The 12,613-nt window shown below is 38.5% G+C and overlaps 1 protein-coding gene across 2 annotated transcripts in view; it reads right to left on the bottom strand.

Annotated features, from left to right (window-relative positions):
• TANC1 (tetratricopeptide repeat, ankyrin repeat and coiled-coil containing 1) overlaps positions 1-12,613 on the bottom strand; it is a 131,141-nt gene that overhangs the window by 65,808 nt on the left and 52,720 nt on the right. For both annotated transcript variants that reach the window (XM_081928398.1, XM_081928399.1), the window contains one exon: positions 354-554. In XM_081928398.1, the coding sequence (XP_081784524.1) occupies positions 354-554 (201 nt within the window). The remainder of the gene's footprint in view (positions 1-353; positions 555-12,613) is intronic.

The raw sequence follows: 12,613 nt of genomic DNA, 5'->3' as shown, positions 1-12,613 counted from the left end.
CATGTTTATGTACAGAAACCTCTGTCTTTTTGTTTGTGTGGCCTTCTATACAAAGTAAGAATCACATCTATTGCTCCACCCACTTTGGTCTCTAACCCCATTCAACACCTGTATGCTGTTCCCCCAAAGGTTGGAAATGTGGCCAACCGTAGTCTGGCTTAGCATGATGCTGTCTCCTATTACTTAGAGGTAACCCACATAAGCCATTCGATCAGTGATGCTGTGAGCAGGATATCAGGAAAACAGTTGTAGAAAATGTAGTCTAGAAGGAAATTTATCATTTGACAAAGAACTAGTCATTAACCAAGTAGTCTTTTAATGTACGAACTGAGAATATATTTTTTTAAACTTACCTGGAGATTTTTTGCTTGCTCTTGATTGCATCAAGTAGGCGTGGCGAGGCAGCAAAGGTGATGATGGCAAAGACATTGAAACTCCTTTGGCCAAGTTCATTCTGTAGACATCTTCTGGTGCGGGCTGGATACCACTGGGGAAATCTGCATGGTGGCCAGATGTGGCAATTATCTGTAGTGCACTTTCTGAGCATGAATCACCTTTAAAATAAATAATAAAAAAAGAGGGAAGGGGATTAAAGTTACACAGCAAATGAACAGAAAGCTGTATGAAAATACGAGAACAAACTCCATTGTATCAGGCTTTGCTGTGACAGCAATGGAGCAAAGGCTGGTTTAACTGGCATTACAGACATTTGTTACAGAAAGGAACCACAAACAAAAAGAGGAATAATGGATAAAAAAGCACAAATGTTATTTCCAGTTATAATGCTACTGTGAAAAGGCTCTATGTGCTACGTCACCTCCAGTCCTTGCCTGGTGATTTGATATGTGGTCATTTTTTAAAATTTTTTTTAAATGGCTTTGAAAAGGGAAGCAAGCGAGTTGTCAGTCTAAGTTCCCTACTGGGAATAGGAGTCTATGGCCCAAGAATAAAATAAATAAATAATGAACAACCCTTTTCTGCTGGATTCCTATCTTGTTCCACTTTAGTAGCCTCTGATGGAGAGAAGGGGAAATATTTAAAGACAAGAGTAGGGAGAAACAAGTGTAACTTGCTATAAAATAAAAGTTGTAGGTATTTGCTGGACCTTTAAATAAATACCAATATTTGCTGCTTTAAAATAATCTTGTTCCCAAATAGAAAGCCCAACTTTAGGCATAAGACATTTTATCCAAATATAGCATCTCGTATCATGTCTCCCAAAGTGGCCAAATCTGTGATCTCTCATAAGAACTCATGATGGTGGAACCCTGTACCTGTACCTATTGCTGCCTACTTCTGGCAGCTAAATGCCTCTATGTTCCCATTATCACCAGCTACATGCACACAAACAACTCTGTTTAACAAACAGTTTATATGCTTTACATCCTGTACAGTCTGTAACAGGGAAGTCAGTCAAGGAGGGAGCAGAAGTATAAACAAACAATTCTCTTAGGAGGATTACATGTTATCCTCAAATAGTTCACACATAAATGCTACCAGAGTCAGGCCCTCTGCAACCTTTCCCAGGTCTTTTTCTAGAAAGAACTACTATTAAGAACGCTAAAATATCCTCATATATATGCTGAACATGATCCTGTTTGAAGAGGGGAATGTGAGGAACTGTAAATCCACATACAAAATAGGCATCAACACTACAAAAACAGTTTTGAAATATATGCTTGCGTTTGAAGAACATAGCCCGAATCACATAACACTGTTCACCTTTACTTAATCAGTTTATTTCTACCACTTCCTTTGATCTAAAAGCAACATGCACTGACAAATGAACATGTAATAAGATTCTGCTGTTGCAGTAAGTCAAAAAAGGGTGGTTTTGAAGACTATCACCTAATTTGAGCCAGTTCACACACAAAAATATTGTTCCGTTGTTTAACAATGGTTAAGGAAACAGGAGCAGCCTATGAGATCTTCCCCAAAAGCCTTCCCCTCTTTTTTTTTTTTTTTTGGTAGCAACAATATTAACAAGTTTAAACAAAGTTTACCAAAGAAACAACTAGTTTTGTTGAAGAAAAAAAGGGAGTAAGATAAAAGAGGTGTACTGTATATGAGAGGTGTAACACCAAGTTTTTTAAAATGGCTTAGACCAATTATCCAAACAGAGCTGCTGGATTCATAAGAAGGTATTTGAGTAAAAACCAATGTGCTTTGACTATTTTTCAAGTATCTGATATCAATTTTGTATAAAGACTTTGAATACACAAAGTACCAAAGATAGAAGAAAATTGACTTTTCCAAGTTTGAATTTAAGTATTAAAAACTTAAAATACTTCAGAAGTTAGTATTAAAATCCTTCCCCTCTGAAGGAAATTTCATCCATTTCAAACTTCAGATTAGGACATTCCTGTTTATCACAGCAAATCAAGACAACTGCTTTTTCAGGCTTTTTCAATAAAGACCAGCCATACATTGTCCACATTTATATAATATCTTAATAAGCTGTGATGTGAATGACACTTTTGTCCATGGATGCAGCCTCTTCTCTTCCCTGCATACAGAAACAAAATCTGGAAAACTTTAACTAACCATAGTTTCCCGTTTTGTTCAAACCAGGAAACTATGGTTACCAGGTTCAGAACATGCCAGGATCATAAACAATCTCATAATTATAGGTTCCTTGCATGAACAAAACGGGAAAGTAGTTCCTGACTGCGGCACAATGAAGAACGGAATGAAAACAGGAGCAACACAAGAATGGGGCACATGGAAAATAAGCTTGTACATATCTCAGCTTATTAAGCAAAGATGTGATCGTTCAAATAGGGCCAATAACCCTGGCAACTGTAAGCAAGCATTTTATCTCCAAAATATAAACAGTATAGCTTGGTGAGATGTATTATTCTGAAAGAAGGAATAAGCCATTAAACCTACTGCAGGTTAAACTTTCACTTCAAGTACAAGCTCAATAGACAGCCTTAGACAATCCTCCATTTCCCAACCTGAAAAAATCCTCCATAACTTCAGGACACTTGTGCTCCATGTAGGATTGTTGAACTTAACATGTGATGCATTTTGAGCATCACTGAAAAGCGCTATGCGAATATTAAGTTTATATGTGATAACTATACTCATTAGAAAAAAACCCTAAATTTGAAAAATACTGGCTCACACAAATGAACGTGGCCATCCTATACAGAGCAATCCTATACATACTTCCTTGGATGCAAACTCACTGAGTTTTTTATGTTTCTGGAGGTTTATGTCCAGTCCTTCCACTACAACTGCAATTAAAGCAACTGCAAAAAAAATATCTCACAAAAAAATTACAGGTCCCGGATTGCAGCCTGAGAAATACATCAACAATATATTCTCTAATCTAATTTATTTACTTCCTTTGTTTGATATGAATGCCTTTGTCCGCACCCAGTTTTGTCTCTGCTTGTCTGCCAGGGGATTTCCTGCAACAAATATTCACATGCATCTGTATTTGAGATGTTAGAAGAGCCTCAAAACCAGACAAAGGCATCTAAAATATGCCTTTCTCAGTATCTAAAATCACGTCCCTTGTTGCAATCCCCCTCTCTAGCAGGGGTCCAAGTGAACAGGCTATTTTCTGTCCGAATGTCATTTCTGTCAGTGACAGTTTTAAATAAAGTGCTGAGAAAGAAGCAAGCTAGATTTGCAATTCTCAGGAAACAAACAGGCAGATTTAGCCAAAGTATTTGAGAGGAAGAGAGTGTTTGTATGTATATTTAATTCATTCAACATGTCTTGAATCTGGCTGTGCCTGAGTGCAGAAAGGCTCCTAATCCAGTGGATGAGGTGAAGAGGGAATAATTTTTTTAACTGATTTCCCCTTTCCCCTTGCAGGTTAGCATGCCACACTCCTCCAACAACCTGGAGAAGGTTGGGAGGGGGAATGTGGAAAGCCAGATCCAGCAAAAGTTGCCTCTCCTTTTCTGTTTGTGGCGACGTTCAATTGAATTAAGTCCCTTGTGTCTTATTCCTTAGTATTATTCCATTAGTATCCCTGTGGGAATCCCTTGCAGACAACTGCAGTGCCTGGAGACAAGTCAGTCAGGACGTGTATCCATAGCACTGACCAGAGGAGGAATGACCGCTGGGAGGAGCACAGAGAGAGGAAAATGCCCTGGTGGGTCTACAGCAGCAGCACTAGACGCCTTTATCTGCCCCAGCTGCAGCAAAACATGTCTCTCCTGTATCTGTCTCTACAGCCACTGCAATTGCTGCAACCTTCCAACAGTTTGACTTTGCCCCCAGAGGTGCACACCTCCATTGTCTCCCGAGACAGTCGGATGCTAACAAAGCATCCTATTCAGTTTAATTAAAGAGACTGATCAGGTTGCTTAGCACCAGCAGTGCTAGAGGGTCACGATATTTTATGGGTAAAACTAGATATAAGTTCATTAATTAATTAACAAAACAAAACCCGTTCTTGTAGGTAACGAGAAACATGCAGAATGTTTTTATATTTGCTTTGACCTCCACTCCAAACACACACCCAGTTTAAGCCATGACACTGCTACTGCAATGATGAGGAAGGGCTGTACAAAGCTGGACCCGGGTTCAACCCTCAACCCTTTGGCGCTAGAGAACATATGGAACAGTAAAAAGCTTACGAAGAGAGCAGCTGTGCAAAGGTGAATGGAGGCCAGCAAGTATGACACAAAGGGGTGTTGTGTTTATTCCAAACATTAAAAGCGCCAGTGTTTGTACAGTATAACTTTCTAACTAAAGCATCATTGACATGGGTTGTGAAAACCCTAGCAACAATACCAACACTTTCATGTTACAAGTAGCCATATCGATACAGTCGTACTCTACCTACGCATTCCTCTGGATATGGAATCTTCGGGTTATGGCCACGGCAACCCCAGAAGTGCATACTTCCGGGTTTCGCCGTGCACACATGCGCAGAAGCACTCTGCACACCGCGCATGTGCACAGAAGCGCACCACTATTAACGTTATTTTCTGGGTGCAAACGGCCCCCCGGAACGAATTAAGTTCGTATCTGGAGGGTCCACTGTACACTGCTTACTTGCCTGGAAGGGAAAAAATACCTTAATGCAAGTTGGGTTCCGCCCCCCCCCGTCTTAAAATATGCATGTATTTTAGCCAAAATTGCTGATTAAAGTAGATTCTCTCCAAGATCAGTTTTTTAATGGTTTAGCAGCAGGAGTGGCTAGTCACTTTTTTTCTTTTCCTTCCTTTTGCTCAAGGGCTGCATTTGTCCCTGACTAACCCTACCAGCAGTGGGTTGGGGCCACCCAAGACACTCATACGGGAGCAGGCACAAAAGCCAACAGTCTTGACTCATGGTCCATGCAGATCAGGTGAGGAGGGAGGGTTATAATGCTCTTTCTGATGCACTAGTGACAACAGATGCTGAAATACTAGGTGTAATACAAATCATTTAGCAACAATATAGTTTTTCAAATTTGCAGGCTGCTCCATCTGCTTATTCTGCCTCAACTATCTTACTAAACACATTCCTCCAAAATACAATAATACTCTTGGAACGGCTACCACCACAGGACTACCACCCCATTCTCCATTCATAAAATGATTAATCTAATGGTTGGGGAGTGAGCAATTTGCATCCCTAACAACAGTGCTGACTTCCACTCTTTGCAGCATAGTGTATACAGTGGTACTCGGGTTACAGACGTTTCAGGTTACAGACTCCGCTAACCCAGAAATAGTACCTTGGGTTAAGAACTTTGCTTCAGCATGAGAACAGAAATTGTGTGGCGGCGGCGCAGCGGCAGGCCCCATTAGCTAAAGTGGTACCCCAGGTTAAGAACAGTTTCAGGTTAAGAACAAACCTCCAGAACGAATTAAGTTCTTAACCCGAGGTACCACTGTATTTTTGTTTCCGTTTTGCTGCTGCTACAAAAACCAGAGGTGTCTTGGAAGGCCAAGAAAAAAATGGGGGGGGGCTATATCAGGCTCCCAAAATGGTAGTTAGCCAGCCCTGATTTCAGCACATTTAATAATTTAGTTGCACATAAAAAAGCTGCAACTGAGGAGTATTTTCCTGTCGTTCAGTGTTATATGACCCTTCTGAACCAATAATGAAGTGTCAGCAGTAGTCATAACAACTACCCTGGATGACTGGTTTAAACAAACAAAGCAGCATTTTCTGCAGTTTTTGCAACTTCTTCTCTGTGGCTATACTCAAATTTTAATTCTACCCCACATGATATTTAGAGGATTGCTTCCTTTCAAAATGGAAAAAAGGACACGGCAACCGGCAGTTAACACCCAGTTGTAGTTTGGAAGCTATAGCTCAAGAGAATATTAGTTTAACAATGTTATGTTTTTCAGGTTTATTGTTCAGAAGATAGAGGCAGTGTTTGAGTTATTGACGTGACAAAAGCTAATAATAGTTTCCTCATCTTTCCCCCTAAACAGGCAATTATATTAATATCAGAATACTGGGTTGGGTTTGGTTTTTGTCCTCCCAGCAAATCTCTCCAGTGTGTCCCATGTGAAGCTGCTGTTGAAGTTCTGTTTGGTTCCTGTCTCATCCACTGCATGAACCATACCACTGCTGAAAGAAGTTGTCCCCTATATTTTCTTGTTTTAATGCCTTTATTTTCAACAGTTTCTCCAATAAAGGATATTGCCAAATGAAATTAAGACATTTTTGCTTTGTGTGTCCATCTTTTGTTTCTGAGTTTTGTTAGAGTTGACAGATTCCCAAAAGTGAAAATCTGGACAAGGTTCTTTAGCTTTTTTCCGGTCAAAGTTGTTGAGCTTTTGGTATTTTTCTTTGATTTTTAAAGATTTTAAAAATAAAAATAGCCCAACTTGCCATACCTTGCCAGGTTTTACCAGACATTTTGCCGATTCAGCAAAAATCCGCACAGGCACCATTTTTCCTAGCGATTCCAAGACGTGTTCTGGAAAACCTGGACGTATCATAGTCCTTGTTTTGTGCAACTGTCTGTCTTATTGCAACTAGGATGACGTCTTGAGGGTCCAAGTAAAAAATTTATATACAGTCATACCTCATGTTGCATCTGCTCCAGGTTACCTGTTTTTGTTTTGCGTCCTGCAGCAACCCGGAAGTACTGGAATGGGACGGGTTCCTTCTGGGTTTTGCCACTCGCGCATGCGGAGAAGCGCTAAATCATGCCGTGTGTGCACGCTGACACGGCGCTTCAGCTTGTGTCAGTTCCGTGTTACAGGCGGGTCTCCAGAACGGATCCCGTCCGTAACACAAGGTTGCACTGTATCTGGGGAAATCTTGCAAGTCTGCCCAACCCTGCTCTGGAGGAACAAGACTACATCATACCCATTGAACTGTTCATTACCAATATACAAGTAAATTTGTTTCATAAAGCTATTATCTATATACACATTTACCTGTATACAAGCTTTTACAAATCTCCCAGTGTCATTTCAATAGTTTAGCAGCTATATTCTCTACATTCTCTATATCTTCCACCTAGTCATTCTGACACATTGGCACCCTAGTTGCAAAATTGAACAGTTCCAAAATACAGACTTGCTTTCACTTATGCTAGATTAAACATACTGCCTTCAGACATACTTGAGGGCTGATTTCAAAAAATTCCGCTGGGAAAACACTTATGCCCACGTGGAGATGGCCGTATTGAATCAGTAGCTCATGTGCTGTTAGCTTGTACTCTTTAGAAAGATTTGAGGAGTGAAGTTATTACCCCTCTACTACTCTCCATACCAGGTTGCTCAACTATTGCTACTGTGTCTTTTCATTTAGCAGATCAGGATAATCAGGTAACAGTAAAAACTGCAAAAAAAATAAAAAAATAGCAGGGGCAATTAGAAAGAGATCTATTATTTGATTATTGATGCAAACCTCTAGAATGTATTTTGTATAGCTAAGCCTTTAGCTTTATCTTCAGTACATTTTATTTTATGGCTTTGGCTAGTGATTGGTGCAAATAAAGATTTTCCTGATCTTCTACTTAATTTTTGTTTATGCCTGAAAGTATTTCAGATCAGTCACTTACTATCTGGCACAGAGCCCCATTAACCTAAAAGATAAGTGGTGTTAAATGTATTAACACAGAGATTGCTTTATAAGAAGCATGCATAATAACAACCTGCTCAAGGAATCAAAGGCTTTGGTAGCTACAAAATAAACAGTAAGAGTTGATGTCTGAATTATCTACACATACTCTTGAAGTATTATGAATGCAGTTAATGCAAGATGAGTAGCCAAGATACACCAACCAAGAGGCCAAAAAAAATTAAGCCCAATATAATTATTGAAACTAAGCCAGAGTGAGCCTTGGCACAGACTGTCCACCTGTATCTCTTTTATCTCCTGTCAGTTCACATGCAAAAGGAGAGCAAATCTTCCACTTCTACTTTTAATTAAGCCACAATGCCCCATTATATAAAACTTGGCATCCATGATGTGTTTTAAATTTAACTGAGGGATGGCGAACCTGTGGCCCTCCAGATGTTGTTGGACTGCTGCCTTGGTCACATATAAAGGGCCTCAGGTTCCACATCCCTATTTTATTTGATAAAACAAACTAACTAGGAGTTAAAATAAGCCACAGTTACCAGAATTCATATGTAACAGGAAACTATGGCTTAGTCAAAAGTGAAACTGACTCTTTCCTTTGCACGCATGAAGGGATAGGAAGGGGAACACAGAAACCTGGGGCTCATCTGGACCACTGTTTAGTGACAATTGTCTAAACTATGCCTCAGAGTTTCATAACATAAGTCAACAACCTGAGGCGCTGAAACCAAGAGTGAATGTCAAATTATGATTTAATATGCTAAAGGAATTCATTTTAAGTGATAGTCATCTGTTAATACTTACATGTATTAAGAAATGTATTAATAAATTAAGAAGTTTATTGATCATAACCATTAGTAATAGAGATGACTAGAAACAGAAAGTAACAATTTAAGAGAGAACTAGAAGCCTGATTTAGCTATTATTGATCCACTGAATAAATACAGCTCTCCCACAACTGACTGTACATTGAAATACATATTTGTTGTATTTTATGTACATACTTACTCAGTCAATTATGTATCTGTAACAAAGTAATTATTGAGTGCCTAACATACTGAAAATCCATTTGAATATTCGCACAATATTATTTAAAAACCATTGACCTATAAATCTGATAAAACACCACCTCTCAATCCTGGAGCACCCTGATATTCCAGCAATATCAAATAAACTCCATGCAATCTTGCTTTCCGTTAACTTCTGATTTTCTATACTTTCACTGTTTTATCTCTGGCATCCAGCATAACCAGTGAACCAGTGATGGCTCTAAAGAAGGGACATGTCTTGAAAATGTAACTGAATTCCCAATGGCAAATCGGATGCAGCTAAAGGGCTTAATCAGATTAACATCTTTTAAAGAGAGACAGTATAATGATACTACAAATAATCATTCTGTAAGACATACAAGCTTGAAAACAGAACTCGAATCCCGTATCTAATCCATCAATTGAAAAAGGGACAAGCAACATGAGAAACTTTTAGAGCCTCTGTAGTATATGAAAATCAAACACAATGAAGACGACAGCTTAAAATTCACCACTGTATACAAAACCTGAATGCTGCTCTCAAGTTAAGGACATAAAAAAAATGTTCGGGAACACGTAACTCAGAATGCAAAGACTACATAATTCTACGATTCCAGTTCTTCTAACCTTCAAAGTGGGAATCCAATTTACAGTAATGCACACAATGTCCAACCTATATAGTATTCATGATAAGAATCTATACAAGAGCATTATGTGCTCAAGATAAAATAAGATGGAAGGAGCCTAAGAGCAATATGAAACTGGGACACAGCAGCCATGAAGTTAAAGCAGACAGATGTATTTGTGAAGCTTGTGGATTCAAGTTTTACTTCAGTTATCTACCTCTGCCCCACATAGCTATGAAGTGGAGGGGAAGGAAAGATACAAAACTATTGTGCTAGAGAAGTTAACGTTATTAGCTACTTTGCCTTCATCAGCATGTCACTTTAAATAACAGTTAAACTTAACTATGGTTTAAAAGGTGAATGAAGTGCCAAACCAAATCATGGCTTAAATTCTAGCAGCAACGAAAGCAAAACACCCATGATTTTAGCAGTGTGTATGAGCACAATACAGTGTCACCTGTAAAGCACTGGCTACAAATTAGTTTCTGGGCCCAATTCAAAGTGCTAATTTTGATCTTTGAAGCCTTAAACCGTTAAGGACCACAATAGCACTTTCCATATGAACCTACCCAGACACTGTGATCATCATCTGAAGCACTGCTGTGTGTGCTTCTGTCATGAGAAATCTGAAGGGTGGCAACACGAGAATGGGCCTTCCCCATTTGTGGAATGCTCTCCGTGGGGAGTTTAAGCTGGTGCCTTCATGATACCCCTTTAGGAACCAGGCAGAAATGCTCCTCTTCAACCAGGCCTTTGGCTAATTAACATCCTATACCCTTTTGAATGTGTTTTTTTTTCTTTTGGGAGGGGTGTTATTCTTTTGTTTCGCTTTTATCCTTGTTTTATTATGTATTTTTGTCTTGTACTTTGATGCTGAGAACCACCCTGAGACCTACAGATGAAGTCTAAGAAACACACACAATTATTAAGGCATCAGTTATTAGACATGTGTAAGGATGCACATCATCTATCTTGACCTGTAGTACAACACATCTCCAAATGCTATAATTAAGAGAAAGCCATATATTGTAAAGCAATATATGTCCATGCATGCATAGCTAAAGGCAGGACTAAGCAACATTTATTTATACCACTGAATAACAGAAGGAAAAACTATGTCCTTCCTTTTTATGAGATCCATTAAACACAAACCATATAATGAAAGAAAGACAAAACATTCAGTTCAGTACTCCCAGCAAGACATTAGGAAATACATCCTTCCTGTGAGATTCTTTTTTTAAAAAAACCATGATGATATTTAAGAATATTTATCTTCTATCTATCTATCTATCTATCATCTATCTATCTATCTATCTATCTATCTATCTATCATCTATCTATCTATATCTGACATATGTACAGTGGTACATTGGTTTATGAACTTAATCCATTCCGGAAGTCTGTTCTTAAAACAAAGTGTTCTTAAACCAAGGTGTGCTTTCCCATAGCAGTGGGGAACTCAGTTTGCAAATGGAACACACTCAACATGTTCTGCTTCCAAGGCAAACTTCACAAACCAAAGCACCCACTTCCGGGTTTGCAGCATTCTTAATCGAAGTTGTTCATAAACTAAGCTGTTCTTAAACCAAGGTACCACTGTACAAGAATGCAGAAACAGTGGCCAAATGATTTAACGCACCTCAATGTTCATGATGTGCACACTAACTGTCAGTGTGCATTTTTTTTTAAAAAAAAAGCTATATGGCAAAGTCCATGTAGGATGTGCACAGGAAAGGAGAGGAGGGAAGTTCTGTTGCAAAAGTAGAAATCCTTGGCCTGGAAACTGCCCATCACCATAAAAAACAAAGATGAAAATCTATAAAAATTTAAAACACATATAAGTAATTAAATCATGCATCTCAGTAGGCTTGTTGAAACAGAAGACTTTTCAGCAGACATCTAAAACTACACAGTGAGAATGCCTGCTGATGCCAATAGTCAGGGTATTCCAGTGCACAGGTGTTGCCACACTAGTGTAACAACTCGTCACAATGCTGAATGGACAGAATTTTTAATGATATATATTTTATTATATTTTTTTACACAAAAATTGACATTATTCCATTTACTTTCAATATAATAATGTCTTACATTTTGACTTCCCATCCTTACATCCGTGATGTTCCTCTTGTATATTCCTTTATCTGCTGCCGTATGAGCTTTCGTGTGCATGCACACTTCTTCAGATACCAGGCGAAAGCTCATACCAATAACAAACTTAGTTGGTCTCTAATGTGCTACTGGAAGGATTTTTTTTATTTTGTTTCGACTACAGCAGACCAACACGGCTACCTACCTGTAATTATTAGGCTGTTCTGAAGTAAATAATGTCTATGGTTCAATTAAATATAAAACACTAGTGTTGATACTTAAAGATCTCATTGGAGTTAAAAATATTCCCTAGAAACTAATTCCACACAAAATACCTACTGCTCAGCAGAAATGCCACTGTACTGAACTCTTTTATAAAAACCAAGAACCACAAAAAAATGGGCACAGCAGCACGGAATAAATCAGAAACAGACCCATATATTCAGTATGAAACAAAGCATCTTCTGTTGAGGAATGTATTTAGAAGAATGACCAAAAGTCAAACTGTAACTTGAAAAGATTCCAGCCCAAGTTCAACATTTAAAACTAACAGATCTGAACTTTTCATGCCAGAAAGTTCTTTTCACTTAAAATTCAAAGTTTATCTGAGAAGGTCTACAAAGCAAAACAAAATCACCAACTGGATTAGCCTATTAAGCCTTAAGATGTCAAAATCTATTTTGTGATTTTGAAAACCAAGGCTTATCAAAAAGCATTGGAAGCCTATCATGGAAACACAACTATTGCCTTAGTTGGCAACCATGTCCAAATACCTGTATTTAATCAGACAGCTTCAAAGACATGCAAAGGTCACATCTATGTTTCAAATTAGAAGTCTCAGACTAAGATACAATGCCTGGGTTT

This window comes from Podarcis melisellensis (assembly GCF_964234715.1).
Source record: "Podarcis melisellensis genome assembly, chromosome: 1".
NCBI lineage: Eukaryota > Metazoa > Chordata > Lepidosauria > Squamata > Lacertidae > Podarcis > Podarcis melisellensis.
The sequence above is the reverse complement of the archived record's forward strand: the minus strand, read 5'-3'. Positions and strand labels throughout refer to the sequence as shown.